The sequence below is a fragment of the Onthophagus taurus genome, chromosome 2, assembly GCF_036711975.1.
Source record: "Onthophagus taurus isolate NC chromosome 2, IU_Otau_3.0, whole genome shotgun sequence".
NCBI classification, from domain to species: Eukaryota; Metazoa; Arthropoda; class Insecta; order Coleoptera; family Scarabaeidae; genus Onthophagus; species Onthophagus taurus.
The window spans coordinates 20441843-20466091 of NC_091967.1; the positions used below are offsets into that span (position 1 = coordinate 20441843).

A 24249-nucleotide genomic window follows, 5' to 3' on the forward strand; every position below is an offset into this window, starting at 1 on the left:
GAGAACTAGAAACATTCGGGTTTGGTCGTGAAAAAACCTTTCAGTTGTCACTGTCAACTTTAATTTTATTATTATATTCGTAATCTTCATAAAATAACCTATAAAGTGAGTCCAAACATGACGCATTTCTCTCAAAAAACCAAAAAGTTTGAACTTTCAACTATTAATTTTTACATATTTGTCAACTTCATAAAAAATCATTTAAAATGAGTCCAAACTCGACATATTTACGACTTATTTTAGTATTTAGATACAATCACTTCTGGTTTGATACGTCAACATCAATTTTGACATATTTGTCATCTTCATCAAAAAACCTTTAAAATGAGTCCAAAGATGACGCACTTATCTCAAAAAATAAAAAAGTTGGAATAAAAAACATTAAACCCGAAGTTAGCAACAATGAAGATAGCAATTTAATTTTTAAATATTAATACCAACCTTAATTTTTGATTTTTTTTTATTATATTTTTGTTTTTGTGACAAATATTAAGACATTTTATAAAAATTAAGAATATTGCAAAATGACATTGACATTTCAAATCGGAAGTTGCTTATATCTGGAGTAATATTGGAATTAAACGTATCATGTTTGGACACATTTTAAAGGATTCTTCACGACGATTACAAATATGTCAAAATTGACGTTGACATTCTTAACCGGAAGTTGACCATAACTTCATTAATATTAAAGATAAATATGTCGTGTTTGTACTGATTTTAAAGAATTTTTAATGAAGATTACAAATATGTCAAAATTGAGGTTGACATTTTAAACCTGAAGTTAGTTATCATATAATAGAAGTTTTATAACTGAAGTTAATCTAGTGTTAGTCACTTTCTTTTCATTTTTAACATGTTTTTTTGGGTCATTACACGTTGATTAAAAAAAGTCGTAATTTTTAAGCCACATGATGATTCTTGAATTTTTCCAAGTTTCTTTTGTTAAAAAAGAGAGTTCTTAAATTTTAACCTGTAAACTTGTAACACTTCGTCCTTAGTTTCATTTTACAACTTTTTAAACTTTAATTTTGTAAATTAGTAACTAATAATCTGATTTCGACTTTGATATGTGATCTTTTTTAATAAAAGAAAAAGAAATATTAAGAAACTTGTTTGTAAAATGGATAGGATGAGGGATGTTAATCTATTTGTAGAGTCTCTGACGGTGGCCAATGGCCGAAACTAGTTAGACTTAAATTTTATATAAAATAAAAACCAGTTGAAAAGTAGAAAATCAAACTCTAGATAGTTTTCTTCAAAAATTTTTACACGAAACATCATTTTGACTCTAGTATTTGTGCTTAAATTTATGCCACGACTTACAGAAACCCTCTGTATAATCGTAAAACGACTGACCAAGCGGATTCTGTGGTTGTGATGGCTGTCATCAGTGTTCTGTGATAAAAATTTTCAATAGTTTGAGCCTGTCTATTCTGAAAAGTCATAATTTTAGAAAGATGAAAACAAAAATCCCGTTTTTCTCAACATTGTTCATTTATCGCTTAGTCAAGTGATGCATAACGCGATCCAATTGTTGAGTAAGTTTTTTTAAATGGATATTACGTTGCATTAATTAAGCTTGAAAAGACATACGATTGCTGAAAAAATTGAAATAAGTTTCGTTGCTAGCATTGTTTTTATCCAGCTCGCGATGACCAATGGCACTCTTCAAGATTCCAGTGCATACTTCTAAAGGTGGTTTTGTCAAACGCTCCCTCTATGTCAAAGAAAGCTCCCAATATAGACTCCTTCGAATCGAGTGCTTGCTCAATGCGCCCCACCACAATGTGTATCTCCAGAGATATACCTTTGATGCAAGCATGCTGATACAAATGCAAAGGAAACGCTTTAAGTACATTTGCTTTAATGTAATGGTCACATAGTGTTTCAAGTGTCTTTAAAAGGAAAAATGGGTCGAAGGGCTGTAGGATCATTGGGGTCCTTTTTTGCATTCTTTGGTATAACGGTTACTGTAACCTTACTCCAGCTGATAGGGATATAGTTAAAAGCTAAAACAAGCTTTAAAAATCCTCATCAAGTGTATTTTCATATCTTCTAAGCTCAATTGAAGAAGAGCACGCATTGCCATTGAATTCCTTCACTATTTTGTTCCATGTATTCATTCTAAGATGTTCCTCTGTTTGCGCAATTAGTACTCCTTAGATACTTCTACTCTTCGTAAGTTCACGTCTATATCATCGGGTGTTTTGAAGGGGTCAAAACTGTCAACAGCCAACTCTACCAAATCGCTCTGTACGACCTAGCTGGCTATCTGCTAGTCATGTCTGGTAGGAAAGTTGTTTAGTTCCACTTGATGTGGAAGTGTTGAAAAATCTTGCAAAGAACCTGGAAAATGAACATCCATTAGTAATTGCAATGATTCTTCTGGATCCTTGGCAAAACTGCCATCATTGGTGTTTAGAATGTCATAGCTTTGTTTTTGGCCGCAAGATAGCATTTTGTTAACGCGTAAGGCCTTAGCAGCACTCTCTACCTCCTCGCAAAAACCTCTCTGAAAAACTTGTCCTTTCTTCTGACTTACTAGATGTTTCAATTCTGACTGGTGTGTTTTAAACAGTCTACTGAGAATTCAGTCTAGTTTGTTTTGCTTTATTAAAAGCCTTCCTGCAGGTGACCTTCAGTGAATGGAGATCGGGAGTCCACCATGGTATTGCTTTTCCTTTCTACTCCACTGTTTTCGCAGGACATGCTCTGTGGAAAGCCTGAGTCAGCGTGTTACCTGCATGGTTCGACTATTCCTCCAATTCATCGGTATTTCCAAGAAGGGCATTCGGATTACTCGCTTAGACAACTTGCAAAAATGCTCAAGTCAGTACGCTTTGGATCCCGGACCCTCTTTTTTTAAGAGCATACTAGATTCTAATTTAACAGTAATCCATCTGTGGTCAGATATACACGCCTCCTGGGAAACACACCAGTTGTTAACCTGTTTAGATAAGTTCGTCGATGTCAAGGTCAAATCAATGATCGTTTGACACTTTGCATTAACGAACGTAGGTTCGTAGCCTTGGTTAATTATTTTCAAGCAAGGTCATACCTCTAAAGTTTCCCTAGTCGCATCCTCAAGCTACAGAATGCACATTGGAGTTACAGGCTATAATAAGCAGCCACTTATTTACCTTATTAGCGTTGACTAGTGTTGTCAAGGCCGCAGTGAGAGCCATCTCTTCAATTGGCACGTAGACAAATGCTAGAGTTGGCGTCGTTTTCTTCCCCGCCAAGAAGTAGTGAATCCTGACAACAACGGAATCTCAATTTGATTCTTCCTGCTGAAAATACGCAGAGATTTGTCTGGCAACGTAGATTGCAGCTCTCGATCGATTTTGAGTGCTGAAAAAGAAAACAGAAAACATTCCAATTAATCATCTATGGCTCTTTGATTAATGTTATTGGCGAAATTAACTTAATGAACAGTTTTTACATTTTTATTTAAGATACTAAGGTACTAAGATTTTACGTAATCGAAAAGAGAAAAAATAATCTCTATTAAATGAGCAGAATGACGAAGAGAAGGGTACATTGTCATTTAAGAAAATTCAAGTATTATTCGTTCCTCATTTGTTTTCTTAGATAAAAACAATTGAATACTGTCTTATTATGAGAAATAATATGTTAAACAACTTTTATACAAAAAATTTTTTTATAAAGTTCCATACATAATGGGCGTTCAAATTTGATTTCTGCTGCTTGTATCTTGCTTTTTTGTGTTTTGTTTAGTACCCTCGTTTCACGTTAATATCTGTCGATATATGACCTTGGATAATAAACTTGTTATTCATGGCATAATATTTCTGCATCGCCTTAGCTATTCTTTTATTTATTTCTGCTTCATGTGAACCATTCTCTTCTATTGTCTCTTCTAGGCATTAGAATGGTTCCACTTGTTCTAATTGTGTTCCTTCTATTTTAATGTCTTTAATGATTTTTCTTTGTTCTTGTTTATTGCCATTGAATTCCTTCACTATTTTGTTCCATGTATTCATTCTAAGATGTTCCTCTGTTTGCGCAATTAGTACTCCTTAGATACTTCTACTCTTCGCAAGTTCACGTCTATTACATTAAATTTCTTGGCCATATGCGTACATGTTTTACTTATGTCGTCCATATATGTAATGAAGAGATTTGGACTCAAATTACCCCCTCTGTTTTTGTAAATGATTCCTCCAATGCTATGTTATTGGCGACAGCTCTGTTTATATTACTTTCAAATATTAGTTTTATTAGTCGGATTAGTTTATTGTCTACTTTTATATCACTTGATATTACCCATAACTTCTCGCTCTTAAGCACCGTATCGAAAGTTTTCTCAAGATCTATAAATGCTAAAAATAGTTTTCTGTTTTGACGCTTTTTGTACTATTTGTCTAATGGAGAATATATGATCTTGTACATTCCTTCCTTTTCTAAATCCACTTTGTACCTCACTTAGTGTCAGCTCTGTTGTTGTTCTTATCCTTTTGTCTATGATTTGTTCTAATTTTTTCATTCCTTTACTGATTAACTTTATACCCCTTTAATTGTTGCACTCCTTCTTATTTCCCCCATTTTTTGTATGTTGATGCAATTAGTGATAACTTCCGGTACTTTGGTATTTGCTCCATGTTCCATGTCGTTTTATAGATATCTGGCATTACTTCTCTTCGTTTTTGTCCCATGTACTTGAGTGTTTCTGTTGTTATCTTGTCCCAGCTTGGAGCTTCTCCATTTTTTAGAGTATTTATGGCTTCTTCCAATTCAACAAGCTTTATCTCATCTCTTTCATGTTCATTCGTTTCTGCCTGTTGTCTAATTCTTGCTATATTTGTTTCTCTGCATAGAACCTCTTGGAAGTATTCTCCCCACTTATCTATTATTTCATATTATTCATTAAACTTTTCAGTTCTTATTTGTTCCTTACTTCCGCTTTCCATCCTATTGCCAAAAATTTTCCATTCCTTCCTTTTGGCAAATACATACTGGAAAGTTTCGGGTTTAGTCGTGCTTCTTCAGAATCTTTAAAGTGCAAATTAAAAATTTTTCATATAACGGACTTTTAGCTATAAAGGACACTTCCTTCCCCGTAATTCTAATTACTTTTACTATTTCTTAAACAATAACTAATTACATAAATGAGAGTTTAACTTAAATGATTCAAAAGCATTAAACTATTATTAACTAAAACGATTAGTTTTAATGTTCTTAGAGTATTTTTTAGAGTTATAGATGACGTCAGTGGTGTCGCAATAAAAGCGGTCTGTAGTTGTTGGTATGGCGTGTCGCTTGCGAAATAAACCACTCGATTTTATGGGTGCATTTAATAGTCAAGCGTTCTGAGCGTCGAAAAATAACCGAGCGCTTGTGTTGCAAGGTCGAGTTGCAACGAGTTTGCCGAAGAGAGCAACGTTGAAATCGAGGCGATTCCGGACCGAGATTGGCGCTCTCGAGGCGATTATTAAATCGATCAATCCGGTGCATTACCGCCAGGCAGCTTCGCTTGCGCTTATCGCATAGTTTTAGTACTTGTACAATTTGGAATCTTTGAGAAACGGTTCGCTCTTGAAACGTTTTCATTCCTTCAGTTTGCTTACGCGTGACAGTTTGATGGAATGCTTTGGCTGTTGGCCGTTTTGCTTGCTTGCTTTGCTTCTGGTCGCGGAATGGATTCGATCCTACGGGTTGAACAACCTTGTGAAAATTCTTGGCTTCCACGAATAAAATCATTCTATATAGATGATTTTAAAAATAAACTGCATCGGTGTTTTTAAAAATTCGTATTAATAGGGAAATGTCACAACAATTAAATGAAATCCATTAATAATACTATAACATTTTTGTAATATGATTGTTGAATGTATATATTAATTTAAAATGTTTGTCAGTTATAGACTCTGACTATTGTGTAGCATTGGTATTTCTATGAATCACTGTTGAATTATTCGTGCAACAATTAAGTTTATACAACGAAATTGCTTTTATTGTTAAAATAGTTATGGCTGCATATTTTTATATTTTATTGTGTCATTTTTATTTGTAATTAGCAGTAATTTTCAATAATTATTGAAATTTTGGGGCTCACTAAATTACTTGTCTCCAAATAAAAACATTTATGGCATTAACGTTACGATACACCTAAGATTTATTTTAATTTCTGACAATAATCTAGAAAAGTATTAAACCCGCTGGTTCAACCCAAGTTCGAAGGTTGGTATTTGTTGAAAAAATGTATATTTAGGTTCGAGCTGGAGAAGAGTTCGTTTCTGTATGCACGAAATCGACCTAAGGTTAAACAATATTCCTGTTCACTTATATTGTGCATATATTACTGACATGTTACCTTTTTAATCTCAAAAATGCTACAAGAATTTTCAGAAAACTTTCCAAGACATGAGGAAGAAAAAATAAAACTCAAAAAACGCAAAAATCATTGAATGTTCTTGAGGGATACTTACTTAATCATGTAAGGAAGAGTGCAGAAGCAAAAAATAATGGAAACGATTGCAAGTACAATTTAAATTATTTGGAATATATATTTTCATACAGAAAGATGCTTACAGAGTTTCTTTACAATTATTTTTGAGCTGTTATAGAAAAGCTATAGCTATAATTGGCAATTACAAAATAACTTAATAATGTTACATTTTTTTTTGTAAGATCTTAAGATGGTATTAAATCATTTAAAAGCCGACATATGAATATTCCAGAAGATAACACCCAAATTAGTTCGTTATTTCTGGAAGAACATTGGTTCAATATTTCATACAAAATTTACTGGAGTGTATTACCAAGTTAGACACATATGCTGAATGTAACGGTATTAATCAAAAAATAACTGTCAAAATATAAAAGAAGTAGAAAAAGATCAATTAGCAACTAGAAAAGAATTACATCAACATAATAAAGCAGAAGACTTTTATGAATCAAAATTATGTTACAGATGACAGGCTTTGCGCAATGAAGGGACATCGATTAGGTTTGACTAAATACAAAATGTACCGCTGTCCCGTATTCCAACAAATCCTGTCATTTTCTCGCTGCAAATTAAGCTAGTTCTTCTTATCTTAAGACATCTCTCCTGTTTTTTAATTATTCATAGCCTATGCTGGGAAGTTGATCTCCAAGTTTCACACCAGCGTATACGAGGTCTTCGGAGATTCTGTTTGCCTTTGGGAGTCCATCCTTGACTATGCTTAGTAGTCGTGGCTTCCAGACCCGTCTCCTTTTGCCGGCCCATTACACAATGTCTTGGATATCGGATATCTCTCTGATCCTCACGTCTTCATCTTCACTGTTCTTAGGATTGTTTTTGTGGTAGCATTTTCTTCTTGAACTCTCTTATGCTGGTTTGTATGGGTACATTGCGTCACTTTATTCTCTGTTCTTATTGTTGTCTAATTGATGGTGGTCAGCTCTACGATAATATTTATTATATCGGGATGCACTTTTCTTTTTTCAAGGAGTTTCACAACATCGGGAAGCCTTACTCGATCAAATGCAAAACACATATACGTTTTTTTGTTGTATTCAATGACATTTTCAGCAGTCTATCTTATTATAGATATAGTGTCTATCATTGACCTATTTATCCTGAAACCTTGCTGCTTCTCACAAATTCCGGAACCGGAGGTGGAAATTTCTTCTTCAGTGTAGAGCCTAGAAGAAAGGATTATTCAATGTTATTTTTATCTAAAGGAGAATTTGTATTTGGATTTTCAGCAACTGTATTTAAAATTTGTTCTTCTATTTCCGGTGTACATACAGATCTCTGCCGTCCGGTATTATAAGACCTTTTTTCAAACGATCCAGTTTCTTTTAGACGGTCATAAAGTGACTGAAACGTAACATATGAAGGTAGTCGGCGATTGGGAAATGTTTCAGCATAGAAACAACGTGCTCTCAAACTATTTCAATTGGCACGGCCGTGCATAAACACCATATCGCCCATTTCAGCATTTGAATACAAGACCATTGCAAACGATTTCACTTCAGGTTTCGCAAAATCAAATTAGACTTGGTTATTTCGTAATTTGAACTAAACGTCAAATTAATGTATCTTAGCAGATTGTACGTAAGGCAAAGCCTACTCCTTGTAATGGCCAAATTTTGGTTACACTAGGCATAACGTTTTGTAATGGAATAACTTATACCAACTAAAAGCAATGGAAACATCATAGTATTCTCAAAAAGAGACAGTTTCATACTGCATCGATTTGTGAAACTTATAAAAACCGAAAGTATTAGTATTACATTGTGTCAAATTGTTTTTTCGAATTATTAAATAAGATTTTTGAATTTTCTGAAAAATAGTGGTATTTATTTTCACATTGGTATAACTGGAAGCAATGGAATCATCATACTATTCTCAAAAAAAGACAGTTTCATAAATAATAGTCCCAAAAAATTTGAACGGTTGATTTTCGGACCCATATTGATTAACACTTTTCGACTTGTTTTCGACTCTAGTACTACCCCTATAAATATTTAAACGTTGTTTTAAAACACCCTGTATATTATAGTACAGAAAGTTCTTTTTCGTTTATTGAATAACATCATTTTTGGATTAATATTGTGTGAACATGAGTAGAATCTGCGTCACACCTCCCTGAACTCGTAACGAGAATTTAAATCAGTTCTGTAATTAATAGAATCTCACCGTAGCTTATTCTACCTAACTTTAGAAACATGTCATTTGGTCTTAGCATCGCTATAATTATATTGACTATTTTATAAGAATTATACCAGCTTCTTTCTGTATAAAATTAACAATTCATAAAAATTCTCAAGTTACGACAAAACCGATTTGTCATTGAAACCGAATTTCGTTGTAAATCGAGGATAACATTTAGAGGAACTGTTGTTGGATTCTTATTTTGGAGTGTCCTGATTAAACCTACAATAAACAAAATTCTATACAAACAAGAATCATCAACAACGTTTATTTCCACATTCCAAAGTCATAGCAATAAATAATAAATTTTCCACCCAAGTTTTTATGTTAGTGTCAAAACATTTATATATAAAATATCAATTAAATTACGTAACCCGAAGTGGTACTTTGTCTTAAAAATTTTGGATTAATATACTTTTTTTTAATTATCAAATATTGATCTGACAGTACCGTATAGAAATGGCGTGATTGTAGGCCACTTCAGCTAATTTCAACTAATTTTTTCAATTAATGTATAGAAAAGTTAGTGATATAACTGAAGATATGTATAATGATGATAATCATTACAAGTGATTACAAGTGATAATCACAAGTTTAAGGATTGATGTATCTAATTCTAAAAAATAATTTTATATCTATTTTATAAAGATTTGACTTCGAGTGTTAATTGAATCAAAAAGTGTTTCAAAGTGTTTAGGATATGCAAAAAAAAAAGTTTTTCATCGACATTGAAGTACTACCGGAAATCCAACACCGTGTGCTGCTGAACGCACACAGCTGTACCCCGTTGGTACGCTTGCGCAGATACTTGAGTAACACAGCTGACTGCTCAACCTACTCCAGTACATCGCGAATACTAGTCGTCGATAGAGACGTAAACGCAGAACTCTTGCTCTCGAACGGTGTTTTGTCTACGCGAACGATCGCCGTTCTGTTCCGGATCCCGCTCAGTGACTCAGTGAGATGAGACGTTTTCCGTGGTATGGAATCCCTTAGATACGCTATTCAGTAAGTTTCATTAAAATATTGTTTTTAAACAAAAGATGAATGCAAAATTTTCTGTTTGAATCCTATTTACGATTTGTTTTGCTGCTGGGATTGGATCTTTTCCAATCAGGTTTTCTTATATAATATCGAATCGAGTCCTCGCGTGTATCTCTTTCAGTTTTATTTTTAAAACAACTTTATTATTTTAAAATGTCTTTTTTTTATTATTCGTTATTTATCGATAAAAGGACGTGTCGTTGGGGAATTGTTTGTTGGCTATAGCTTTTGTATTATTTTCCGGGGCTATTGCGTCTGCTGTTCTACCGCTGGCTGGTTGCTTTAGCCTGTGTTGCTTGCTTGGCCTGCCGACCACCTGTCTGCATTGCTCACGTTCCTTACCGGGATACCTCGAGGCTTACGAACCCAAGTCCCCTCGACCATTGTAGTATGTATAAATTGGACGGTGTTTTTCCTATATTCGTCTTCTTTTATACACTGTGTTGTTAATTTTAAAACCAAATGAAAATTTCTCAATTAATTGCTTTAAGTTTCTAGAAAAATTGATTCATTAACAACCTACCTTCTAATTTTACATAGTTCAGTTCTAACTTTACATGTTCCTCAGTACATCTTAGTTGTTGCGACTTTACATAGTGATTTCTAGATGAGATCTAGTGTTAGTGCTAGTTTTAGTTCAATGAAAAATATACAATAATGTAACGCTGAATAACTACTAAAACTAACACTAGCGTTAGAACTAACACCAGACCTTGAACTGGAAACATTCGGGTTTAGCCGTATGTCTCTTAAGACGACTAAACCAGAATCTTTCTAGTTCTACGTGTTATGTAGACTCTAGCGATAGTGTTAGATAGCTGGAACCAACGTTAGACCTAGAACTAGAAACATTTGGGTTTAGCCGCACGTCTCTTAAGACGGCTAAACCCGAATGTTTCTAGTTCTAGGTCTTATGTTAGTTCTAATGATAGTATTAGATAATTAGAACCAACACTAGACTTAGAATTAGAAACATTCGGGTTTAGCCGCACGTCTCTTAAGACGGCTAATCCCGAATGTTTCTAGCTCTAGGTCTTATGTTATTTCTAATGATAGTATTAGATAATTAGAACCAACACTAGACCCAGAACTAGAAACATTTGGGTTTAGCCGCACGTCTCTTAAGACGGCTAAACCCGAATGTTTCTAGATCTAGGTCTTATGTTGGTTCTACTGATAGCATTAGATAACTAGAACCAACGCTGCTAGTCCTAGGTCTAGAAACATTTGGGTATAGCCGCACGTCACTTAACCCTTTGTGTCCCGACGGTACTTTAAAGTATCGGTAGTTTTAAACACTCATTTTAAAAAGAAAGCATTGAGCTTTAATTTAAAATAAGTCTCATTCCTTAATTTCAATAAACACGGCTTCCAGAAATTTTTAAATTAGCATCATTTTTGACATTTTTAAGTTATACCAAAATGTAAATTTTGTTTGAACATTCTTTTTCTCAATATTTTTCCAATCCAACCCAACAATTATTATACATCATTTGAAAGAGAAAGCTTTGAGCTTTAATTTCAAATAAGTTTCATTCCTTAATTTCAATAAATACGGCTTTTAGGAGTTTTTAAATTAGCATCATTTTTGACACTTTTAGGTTATACGAAAATGTAAGTTTTATTTCAACATTCTTTTTCTTAATATTTTTCTGATCCAACCCAACGATTATTATAGATCATTTTAAAGAGAAAGCTTTGAGCTTTAATTTAGAATAAGTCTCATTCCTTAATTTCAATAAATACGACTTTCAGGAATTTTTAAATTACCATCTTTTTTGACACTTTTAGGTTATACGAAAATGTAAGTTTGTTTCAATATTTTTTTTCTTAATATTTTTCCAATCCAACCCAACAATTATTATACATCATTTTAAAAAGAAAGCTTTGAGCTTTAATTTAAAATAAGTTTCATTCCTTAATTTCAATAAATACGGCTTTCAGGAATTTTTAAATTAGCACTTTTTTGACACTTTTAGGTTATACGAAAATGTAAGTTTTATTTCAACATTTTTTTTCTGAATATTTTTCCGATACAACCCAACAATTATTATACATCATTTTAAAGAGAAAGCTTTGAGCTTTAATTTAGAATAGATCTCATTCCTTAATTTCAATAAATACGGCTTCCAGGAATTTTTAAATTAGCATCTTTTTTGACACTTTTAGGTTATACAAAAATGTAAGTTTTGTTTCAACATTTTTTTTCTCAATATTTTTCCAATCCAACCCAACAATTATTATACATCATCTTAAAGAGAAATCTTTGAGCTTTAATTTAGAATAAGTCTCATTTCTTAATTTCAATAAATACGGCTTCGAGGGATTTTTAAATTACCATCTTTTTTGATATTTTTAGGTTATACGAAAATGTTAGTTTTAGCTCAGTACTCTTTTTCTCAATATTTTTCTAATTCAACCCAACGATTATTATACAGCGATTTAAACAGAAAGCTTTAAGCTTCAAGCTTCAATTTAAAATAAGTTTTATTTCTTAATTTCAATAAACACGGCTTCCAGGAATTTTTGAATTATCGTCTTTTGAGATTATGCGAAAATGTTAGTTTTTGCTCAATATGTTTTTTCTCAATATTCTATCAGATTTTCGTCGTTCTGTAGCTACGAGGTCTGATAAATAAATATTCAAATTTACTGCGTCCACGAAAATGTCGTGGCGGAAGTTCAAAAGAAAGAGGTAGTTGTGAAAACTGTTCTGCCAAAGCTAGACCCCACTCAAAATGTACTGCGTGCAATGTTTATTTATGTTGTAATGAAAGAAAGATCTGTTTTTCTAAATATCATAATGTGATTTACCTAAAGCAAGCGTTACTTATTTTCTAACGTAATAAAAAAATGTATTATTTTTATATTGGCAATAAAAGTTTTTGTTTACTGCAACATAACTAAAATATATTTTAATGTCTGATGGTATATACTCTTAAGTACCATTATCCCCCTGGAATGGGGGGATTTCATATTTTGCTACAATTGATTCCAAAGGCCTTTACTGAGTGTTTTTTGATAGCGTTTTAATTCTGTTACAAAGTTTCAAAATTTTTGACTTCTTGGGACACAAAGGGTTAAGACGGCTAAACCCGAATATTTGTAGTTCTAGGTCTTATGTTGGTTCTAACGATAGTATTAGATAATTAGAACCAACGCTAGACCTAGAACTAGAAACATTCGGGTTTGGCCGCACGTCTCTTAAGACGGTTAACCCTGAATGTTATGTACTAGGTCTAGTGTTAGTTCTAAATATACAAACAAATAAAAATATACAACAATCTAACGCTGAACACCAACTAAAACTAGAACTAAGACTAGCATTAGAAGTAATACTAAACCTAGAACTAAAAACATTCGGGTTTAGCCGTCTCGAATGTTTCTCAATTAATTTCTTTATAATGAGGACCTCTTTGAATTGAGAGAATTATTTCATTAAACAACCCACCTTCTAACTTTACATAGTTCAGTTCTAACTTTACCTATTCCTCAATACATCTTAGTTATCGCGACTTTACATAGTGATTTGATTTAGGTAACATCAATTTTAGCAAAAGTCGATAAAACAAGCCATTTTGTGTACACATTATACAGATAAGAAACTTGATAAAAAATCGTTCACCGCAAACTTTCATCCAACTATTGATTAAAGAATAAAACAATTTTTTTATTTATACATTTTAATATTCTCATTTTATCATTCACCTTTTACGACGGCAATATATCCTCCATATATCTTTTATGTGTTTATACACTTTATAGTGTGAACGCGACGGAGATAAAGCGGGTAAACACAACACGCCGGTTCTCAAACCTAAACATTAGCAATCCAAACATAACAATTGCCGAAATGGGCTTCTTATCAAATAATGCCACGTTTCTTACGCGTAAATGTTGAATGAAGAATAATAAATGTGACGAAATAGAATAAGCTTTGAATATGTATATAGGCGAGGAATGAAAACGGGCTACAATGTAATGTAACTGTCGTAATTAGGTCGCGTTTATTTTCTGTTTTTGCTCTAAATTTGTCCCATTTTTTATTTAAAATTTAGTTGAAACATCCTGCGTTTATACGTTTTAATGTGTTTTCGTTTGGTTGCGCAAAATGATCGAATTTAATGTTTGCGATTTCCTGTATATTAAAACGCGTTGTTCAATTCAATCGCTCGAATCTTATCATTTCGCGAAGGCTGCATCTGCATCCTGTTTGCTCTTTCAACGACTAAAAACATGAAGTAAACACTACATAAGTATCGGTTGTAAAAGGTTTTATTAGATATAGAAAGTAATTTGATATACTCCCAGGGAGAATAACTACAAGTGTTCAATTTGGTGACGTTCTCTTATTTCCGAAACGTTCACCACTTAATGGAACACCTTTCCCAATAACAAATCTGACCACAATCTTTTAAAGATATCCTTTCAAAGTATACACGAGTTTAACGCACGTGTTAGAAAATAATTTTAAAGAGTCTTTGTTCTCTACGAAAGCATAAGATTAAATAGTTGAATATGACACGACAATTGTTTTTAGGTAGTAAAGAAAGTAATGAATGTAAAGTAGGTAGTAATGAAACGAACGAAGTTGATGAACTAACAAAAAGGCAAATAAGTAATATGTATCTGATTTTAAACAATAGTTATTTTAACTGCGTCACGCAGTCTGATTTTGAGCATTTATACGGTTGGTTGAGACATAATACGATGTGGAAGTTCGATTGTTGCAAGATAATGAAACCAGGCGGAAAATACTAATGTGTCCTCAGATGATTTCCCAGTACGATAAAATTTCATTTTCTGTGTTAATTGTCTGGATTTTGTATCAATACCGACTTTTTTCTGCCAATAATTTTTATTATTTTGCAGATATAACTTGGACCTATTGGGCCATTTGTATATCCTCCTTATACTTACTTTAGCTACATTAACCAGTCCAGAGACTTTAAAAAAAGTAGAAACTCTCGTACAGGTGGATTTCTGATCCTATCTATAGTCGTGCAATACTTTTTAAGGGCAAACATTTTTAGCAAGTTGTTATTAAAAGAACTACAAGCTTGTTTACCTTGTAATGTATTACAAAGAGATCTGTAACCATCTCTCTCTTCTGTGGAACCACAGTCTTTGTTGGGTCTTGACCTCCCTCAGTTTCTGCTTCTACTCGTCCATTTCCGTTGCCATAGATTTCAGTGAAGAACTGTCACTTACATTAGCCGTTTAGCGCCTGCGTCTACCACCTCCTCTCATCTTTACCTTGGCTTTCCTACAGCATGTTTTCCTTATTAACCAGTCCAGAGACTTCAAAAAAAGTAGAAACTTTCATACAGATGGATTTCTGATGCTATCTGTAGTCGTGCATTACTTTTTAAGGGCAAACATTTTTAGCAAGATGTTATTAAAAAAACTACAAGCTTATTTACCTAGTACTGTATTACAAAGAGACCTGTAACATCACATCTTTTCCTTGGCTTTCCTACTGCGTGTTTTCCTTGCATTTTACTATTTACTGTTCTTCTTGGCAGACAATCTATGCCCATTCTTATTACATGCCCGACTCACTGTGGACTCTGTATTATTGCTTTTTACACATGTATCTTCGTGTTCACGTTGAATGATTTGAAAACACGCTGCAAGGCAAAATAGGGTAAATTAGCAATAACAATGTCCTTTTTATTTCTGAATCTTTCTTTCCATCGCTAGTAAGATTCATTCCCAGATATACAAAAGAGGTCTACATGTTTGATGTTTTCATCAGCTATCACTGGATAGGTGACCAGAACATCTCCTGACTGTGTAGGGTTTTTGTTTTGCTTGTGTTGATTTCCAGTCTTATATTTTCGCTTTTTCTTTTAGTAAGCTATATATTTCTTGTATTGCCGCTGGTGATCGACTTATTGCATTTATGTTATCTGTGTAAACTGCTAGCTGAACTGTTTTATGTATCAGCAGGTTAGGCCTATCTACTTCTGATTTCCTTATTACATATTCTAAAGCCAGATTAAAGAGGGTCGGTGAGTTATATGTCCATTGTATATTGACAACTACTTTGAAGTTTATCATTATTGCGTTTCTTTCGTACACAATTTATGCCTATCGCGGTCTGACATTTAAAAGTTCTTGGAAGTGAGTTTTCCATGTATTCTTAATATATTCTAGATTGCTGGTTATCTTACCTTCATTGTTTTTGCATACTTTCGTATGTAGTCTATAGCCTGGTCAGATTTGCTTAAGATATTTGTATGCATTTCTAATATTTTTTAATCTTTTCTTCCATTTAAAGTGGTCGTTTTAATATTTTCTCTTCTTTTGTCTATATATTTTATCTGCTTTGCCACCTGTAACTATGTTAAGGGTAAATTTACCAAGCCATACAAAGGAAATCGTTGTTATCGCTGAACGATGCTTAATCGATTCGATATGTGCAGCTAAAGAGGAAGTAATTATCGACTCGGAAGTACAGGACGTGATATTAACGTGATTATTACTAGAGCAACTAGAGTTCCCCTTTATTCATTGGATTACACACGGTTATCATTATTTTCCTTAATACTAAAACAGATTGACTACTGTTAGTAAAAAATGTAAAACTCTTGCTTTGATTATTGGAAAACCTAATTAACCTGGAAGATTAAAAGAGAAACTAATCTAGGACGTATACCAACTAAATGGAATCAATTGTACTCCTTTATTTTAACGAATTTTACCCATATTTTTATAATGTTTAGTAGTAGTATGATTTTTATATTGTGTATCTTAATATATTGTTATTAAACAAATTTAAACTTTTCGGAAGAATGCAAACGATGATGCAAACAAGTCACAGAGTGACGATTGTAAGAAAGCATCACTCGTGGCAGGAATTATAATGCGACTTTGCTGACGAAACGGACAATTAGAACAAACGTTTATCTGGTGTGGCATTGCTCGAAATAGTAACTGAAATTTGATATTCTAATGATGACACCCAAGCACATGATTGCTTTACAAAGTAATTCCTCAAGATGGTAATTGAAAATCAGTTTAGAATCAAGGACTATGCCAAGATCTCCAACGTTCACTGTGCCTTTTTTTTAATAAATGTAGAAAAAATAATGACTTTAGTAAAAATAATTATTTCAACAACAAATTTGTAATCTGTTAAGATGCACTTGTAATCTATTGGAACTATCAATGTATACTAGAAAGGCACTACATAATCGATAAATACTTTCTCTCTATCATAAGACTAATAAATTATAAGCAAACTTCGTTGAATTGAGGTAGGATACCTTACAATAGAAGTCGGTGCGTGATCATTCTGCTGTACATGGATACAATTTCTCAGACATTTATAATCATTTTCATGACAGGCAGCTTTTGTGGATTTGTACAACTCGGCTTTAATAGTCGTTAAGTATTCGTTAATGAATATCCTACCTCTTGGTCTCGCATTTTGAGTCACGAATTTGATGACTGATGATTCTAACTTTTACGTATTAACCGATTGCCCATCAGCATGGATGTAGATAAACTTACAACGTTAATCTCGCTATACAAAAAGCTTGTCTCATTCGTAAGATGACAAAATCAAGGAATGCAACCATTTGGTGTTCCTTTAAACTCCTTGAAATTCCTGCTTGAAGAAGGTGCTTGTTTCGATATTGGCTTACTAAAGAGGAATAACAGAGGTCGACAACCTCCAATAAAGGCTTTAGTTTCTAATGACTATTCATTACACTGATTCGAACAACTACGAAATTTTACGAATTGTGTTGCACATCTATTCATGTTCACAATTGTTGAGTCATTACAATAGCAAACCGAAGAACTAACAAATAAGTAATGTTAGAATCATTTAACATTATTAACCAAGTATTCAAACGTTACATCAGTTATATTAGATTGCAGTTGGTTGGAGTACGTAATAATTCATAACAAGTAGATGATTCAACTTGAAACGCAGCTTAGGATTCGGGGAAAACACGTTTAGAACCTTCAACTCAACAAAAATTTTTTTCATAAAAATGTTGCTGAATATCTTATGAATGTGATACTAATTAAATATTAAAGACAAATTCGAAGTACTTCCTGTGTAATAACCACTTTTCCTGAAGGGCGTTCTTTATTAATTCAAGTGGATCGGAGTATTTAGTGAAGCATCCTTTACCAGTCTCTCCAAGTGTACAGAAACATGCATTGGAAAGTTATGAAGATATATTTGAAGACAACTTATTAGTCAGATGGTTGAGTGTTACACCTAGAATGCTAATACATGCTTTAACTCGACGGATTAGTCTCTATTAATTGACCACAAAGCACCTAATCTCCAGTTTGAATATCAAAATTTCAACTTGTGTTGCGGCAGGCTTGTTTAATGGACGACACGGTGTGAATTAAACGATTGTTATTGAAAAATGAAAGAACATAAAAGATCCATAAAAGCTCGAAAAGCTTTTAATTTTCCTCAATATTCCTAGGTTTACTTAAAAGATACTTAAATAAACTTAACCACTCTTTATTTATGCTTGTTATAGACACAGGTGATTTATTTAAATTTAATTTTTCATTTCGTAATTTTTGGTCATTTATAATAATGACTTATATTCAATTTCGTAACGATATTTGCAGTAATGACGAAGTTGTAACGTTTTGTAACTGAGCGTGTTGATGCTGCGCCTCAAACTAATAGTCTGCGGATAAATTAAAAAAGACACGATTGGTTTTTGGAAGAATGACTTAACAATCCACAGAAACGGATTCAGTACAATAAATGAAAGATGTACTATAATGTGTCTTGCACCAAACTATTCTCTAGCAAGTATAGTATAATGAATAAATCTTATGAATATCATATTTATGAATAGCACTCGATTTCTTAGCTCTATCCAACCAAGATATATTTTCACAACTTTATAATTCTTGATGTCTTATTCTTGATATTACACTGTCGTTTAAGATCTCTTAACAATTTTACCTATTTCTCTTAATGATTCAGCATTATGAAGAATTATTTATTAATAAATTTGTAAATAAAATATTTCATTTGACATGATATGTTCATTTGTGTTAACTTCTTTTTTGGATAGCTTACGTGGAAGTTTGCAAGTCATCAATGGTAATTTATTGTACAGTTTGAAAGTTGGAGGTTGTTTGCGGAATCGCAACGTTCTCTTTAAAGCAACATTTTACGTTTATGGTACGTCTTCATTTGTCTTGTATTTCGTTATGTATTCTTTTGTCCAAATAAATTAAGTATATTATTTATTTGTAGATATTTCTATTTTGTCGGTTATTTGGCTATTGTGAAAATTGTAGCAAAATATGCTATTATTGTCGTTTGTTAATTTAGTGCAAAATCGTAGTACATACACACAGTTTTGAGGTTCAGCAGATTATTCATAGTGCAGTCGTTTACGCTTAATTGGGGTATTAATTAAAGACTTGCATACACTTGAGATGACAAACCTACTGTTGGATTATGTTTAACTTTTATTTTGTATATGAAACTAAATTTTATTAAAAAATCTATTAAAAAATTTGAAACGGTAAGAAGGTTAGTCACTTTCCTGGAAAGTGTTTTGGCTGATAATGTTTGCGATACCAGATGTACCTCTGCCATTTTTTATTTAAACTAAAAAATAGTACTAGTAGAGTAGTGAAAATAGTAGTAGATTGCTGTGTGAAGCATAACTGCAAAATTTTATCCCAATGGGTCCAATAGTTAGGGAGAAATTTTTGGTTTTGATTTTGAAAACACCAACTCGAGGAAAACGTGTTTAAAGTTTTGAGTACACTGAAATAACTTTATTTATTTTAAACCCAGAAGATTGGAGATTAAGTCCGCAGCGAACTCTGAAGTAAGGCTGTTCGTAAACAACCCCTCCTTGAAGCTCGCACAGACTACATCACACCTACTTTCTTAAACAGGCCACACTCTGACATTGAGACGATACCCTAGAACTATTTAAGAACGCTGACCATCTACACTGATGGATCAAAGAATGCTGGAGACTTCGGAGCGGGAATTTTCACACACGATCTCCAGCAGAACTGCACGTTTGCTCAAGCTAAAATAACTGCTATAAATATAGCAGCTAATGTGATCATTGACTCCAAAAAAGTTGGCAGAAACGTCGTAATCTGCACTGATAACAGACAGACTATGCTAGCTACAGCTTCAAAGCTGATCAACTCCATCTCCCATCAAGCTTTTTGCGATAGATAGGATGAGACTGCCTTTGCTCTAGAAATCTCTGCTCTACCCTGACCGGAAGAGTTCTACTCAGTTCCTGGGAAAATCAAAAAATCAGCTCTAGATGAAGCTGGCGAACACATTCCTTTGTAGAGGGTGTGAAATGGAAGAGAAGCCGGTAAGTCATATTGTTTGTGACTGTCCCAACCTCGCTTACTTAACAGAATCCATTTTTGGCGTACCATAGCCCCAAATTTTAGACATAAACAACATACCATTTTGTTCTATATTAACGTTCATTAAAATCTTGCGCTGGTTTTCTGACCCATGAATGAACTGTAAATAGTGGGGATGTACTTACAAAGGGCCCGCTGGTATCGTTGGTTATTCGTCAGTAGAGTTGTAATGATAAAATGTACCCTATAGGCCTGTTTTGGTTCAAGAGTTACAAGAAAGGAATGCAACAGATGAAGTAACGAAAAAATTGGTGCACTGAATGCCAAAACGGTCGTTGGAACTTTTACATTCTAAATGCGGCAGTACAAGTTATTAAAAGATATAAAAATAGCACAGTATTTAGAATATATGTACTACGTATTTTGTTATATCACCCGTATGGAACCTTTCTTGACTACATTTTTGTTCCAATGTAACAAATTATTCGTTTATGTTTTGTAGAATGTTGTAAGTTAGAACTGTAATTTAAAATGTTGTGATATAATTTTTAAGTATACAAAAATGGTGTAATATTTAAAATATATACGGTTAATCGTTTTTTTTTGTATTGTTAAGTATAATTTAAAAATTCTAAAATATTTGGTCCATTTTACCAGAGATGGAAACAATTCAAACTGTACACAATACTTCATCATCATTAACCTAAATGATCTCCTGTCGTCATTTAACATCCTTTCGCTGGGTTTTGATAGATCCGTTATCCAACAAAATAATGGATAGAGATTTGATGCCGGAACTTCATCGGTTCACGAAAATAACCGCTCTCATGCAGCGACATTATACTTGCAAATGGCAAGGGATCAAAGAAGTATTTATTACTCCTTCGTTCATCTCTTCTTGAATGAGAGAGATAGAGATCAGAAGCGAAATGCGAAATGGTTACGAGATGAATATTAGACAAGGCGGGCTATATTCAAGTATATAGTCTCTTTGTATAGTCTTTCGTGCTGTGGTCATTGTTGTTGTTTGCTTGCTAGAGAGAGGGACCCCGTAAGGGGTTTGTGAACTTTCACATTCTTCTGGAATGGTAGTGTACAGGTCGCAGCGGCGCCTTTAACGAACCTCTTTGTTCTCCCTAGTTCCATTTACTTTAAGAATTTCCTTTTAAAGGAATCCAAGATCAGTAATTAATTGTGAATAGATGGAGTCAGCTTTTGATGTTAGAAACCAAGGAAAAATTTTCTATACACCGTAGATTCCATTTCCAGTTTTATTTATATGTGAAATACGCACGTGAAACATTCCCAAGGGGGTTTATAAAAGTATATATTAGAATACAAAATGCTTTCTCTTCTTTGATACACGAGGAAATTAGATATAATAAAATATGTTTAGTTAAAACTTAATGAATGTGTTGTAAATATTAGAAACTAAGGAAAATCTTCACATAACTATTGCATTTCCTGTTTAATTTACATGAGAAACTTACATGGTCATATTCCCATAATGGTTTAAAGAAACTTTATGGGATATTGTTTATAAACATATCTTCTATTACTTCAATTTCTTTATAAGGAATTTTATTGCAAAGAAAATAAGTTTTTGTAAAATTCTCTACTTGGTTTGTTTCAAGAAGGAAAAACTTCTTAAGTACGGTTAAAGAAACTGGTTTCAGCACGTGTTTGGGTTATTTGTGTCCGCGTGCGCAATCGAAATAACTCAAAACAACGCGTGAAACGAGCCGTTTGTCAACGGGACAAGTCGGTGCAAGTAAATGTTGTAGTTAAAAATAGCTTATAGCGTCCGTGACATCTTCTCCTTTTCCTACAATCTCCTCAGATAAGTGAAATAACTGAAATCAAAATAAAAACATCCATATATATGTTTACAAAACTTATTCTAAAATATGTTATGAAATCTTATTGCAAATTATTATCTAGGAATAATCTATTTTTAAGCATAATAACGTAGAAAATTATCATAATTTCAATGCTAACGTTCTAAATCGCAGTAATTGTTTGGTGACTCATTCTATTCAGTCGGTTTTTTTTTTGCGTTTCCATAAAAATCAAAGAATTTCTCGTAAAATACAATTTTAGATGTTTTCAATTTCTAATTTTGTTTTAGAACGAGACTTGGGGAGAGGATGGTCAGTATGAACTCAACCCTCGTCGAAACCGTGAGCATCAATTATGAAGATTTTAACGAGAGTTTTCTCACATGCGGCACCTGCTTATGTAAGTAATAAAAAAAAATTCTAGGAAACACTAAAAACCGGAATTCATTCCATTTCCTGTCGTTTAATTACCAGGTCAATGTTACCAATAATAATAATTCACACATTGTAACCGCGTAACAAGCTTAATTTGCGCTGAAACCGGGCTTCGGCGCCGAGAAAGAGAGATAATTGCCATAAATAAGGGCAAAGTCGTGCCCCAGTTTGCAAACGCATTGGAAATAAAGTTATTAAAAAAAGTGTTCTGATAATAAAATTGTAATTATTATTTTTATTTTATTATTACCGTAAAATGAAATCTATTAATAAATGTTTATGATGGTGTGTTAAGTTTCGAAATCATTTCTGTTCTATTACACGCTTTGTCTCGACGTTTAAATAAACTCACAAATCTTGGGGAGATGTATCCATTAAGCCAATAACTCGGTTATGAGCAGTGTCTTAATAACTCACCATCATGCGTGTTCCTCTCCGGGTTCTATATGTGAACAAGATTGAAAGAGTCAATGGGAATGACCTCGTTTGTATATTATATCCAAATCACTAACTTCTGGTTTTAAACAACTACAAATTGATTGTTTTAATAATTTGATATTTAACCCTTGATGACTTTTATAAGTTTATTAATAGAATAAGTACCTTTAAAAACTGTTAATAAATCATACCTCAGACGTTGATTTGTAGAGAAGCAGTATAACAATAACGACCTTGTAAAGAAAACTTACCTACTTATTTGAGACGTTGGTTTATTTTTATTTTGACGAGATGGAAGGCGACGGGTACAAGTGGAAGTTATGAGATTCAATTATCTTATGAAAAGAATCTATGTTTGCAGTGAAAATAAACGAAACAGAAATTTTTACTTTGTACAAGGACATCAGTTTTTCAACAACTATTATCATAAACGATGCTGTTATAAGAATAAATCTTTAACTTGTAATTAGTTGTAACTTTTTGTCTCTTAATAGAATCGTACTGTTTCTTGAATTTGATTATTAACTTTACTTCCTACTCTTCGTCTTGATCCATACTTTCAAGTAACTTGAGGCCCACTCATCTCCGTAGCTCACTAATAGATAATAATTTCTCCCAAAATCCACGCATACATTGTTTAAGTGATGGAACGGATAGTGATAATGCGAAAAGCCGCATACCGGATATTCGGCATCCCCTTCGGCCATTGCCACATTAATGCGATATTTGAATAAAAATGAAATTAATAAGATTGCTGATAAGATATGTCAACTTATTTGGATCCAAGAGAATTCTTGATCATTTCAAAAATATTTCTCTAAAACTAAAAGCGATTTTCAAAGCGGCTTGTTACATTAAAAAGAGGATACTTTAATTAATAATTGGTGATATTTCCAGAAGGATCCTTCAAGAAATCAATTTTATAGCAAATTTTGAAAGTTATCGATGAAAATTGCAACAACGAAAATTTTATCAAAACTTCAAATATTGTTTTCTCAAAAACTAAAAGTAATTTTTCAAAACGTGTTGATTCATTGGAAAGAGGACACTCTTATTAACACTTTGGGCAATTTTCATACTCATATTCGAAGAAATGGATTTTATACGAATTTTTAAAACTTAATCGGCGAAAATTGCAAAATTCGAAAAAATTCTCGACCATTTCAAAATTTTTTTTCTCAAGAACAGAGTGATTTTTCAAAACGTCTTTTTGCATTAAAAAGAGAATACTTTAATTAATAATTGGTGATATTCCCACAAGGATCCTTGAAGAAATGAATTTTATAGCGAATTTTGAAAATAATCCATGAAAATTGCAATATCGAAAATTTTATCAAAACTTCAAATATTGTTTTCTCAAAAACTAAAAGTTATTTTTCAAAACGAGTTGGTTCATTGGAAAGAGGACACTTTTATTAACACTTTGGGAAAATTTCATACTCATATTCCAAGAACTGGATTTTATACGAATTTTTA

At 32.9% G+C, this 24249-nt stretch overlaps 1 protein-coding gene across 6 annotated transcripts in view; it reads left to right on the forward strand.

Moving 5' to 3' along the window:
• Window positions 1–24249, forward strand: part of LOC111413838 (tripartite motif-containing protein 2-like) — a 51927-nt gene that overhangs the window by 9530 nt on the left and 18148 nt on the right. For 4 of the 6 annotated variants that reach the window (XM_071194463.1, XM_071194462.1, XM_071194461.1 and 1 more), the window contains exon 2: window positions 22191–22300. In XM_071194463.1, coding sequence (XP_071050564.1) covers window positions 22210–22300 — 91 coding nt within the window. In that variant the 5' untranslated portion in view covers window positions 22191–22209. Of the gene's footprint in view, window positions 1–9556; window positions 9677–22190; window positions 22301–24249 lie in introns of those variants that run through there. The other 2 variants (XM_071194459.1, XM_071194460.1) reach the window with 1 other exon arrangement.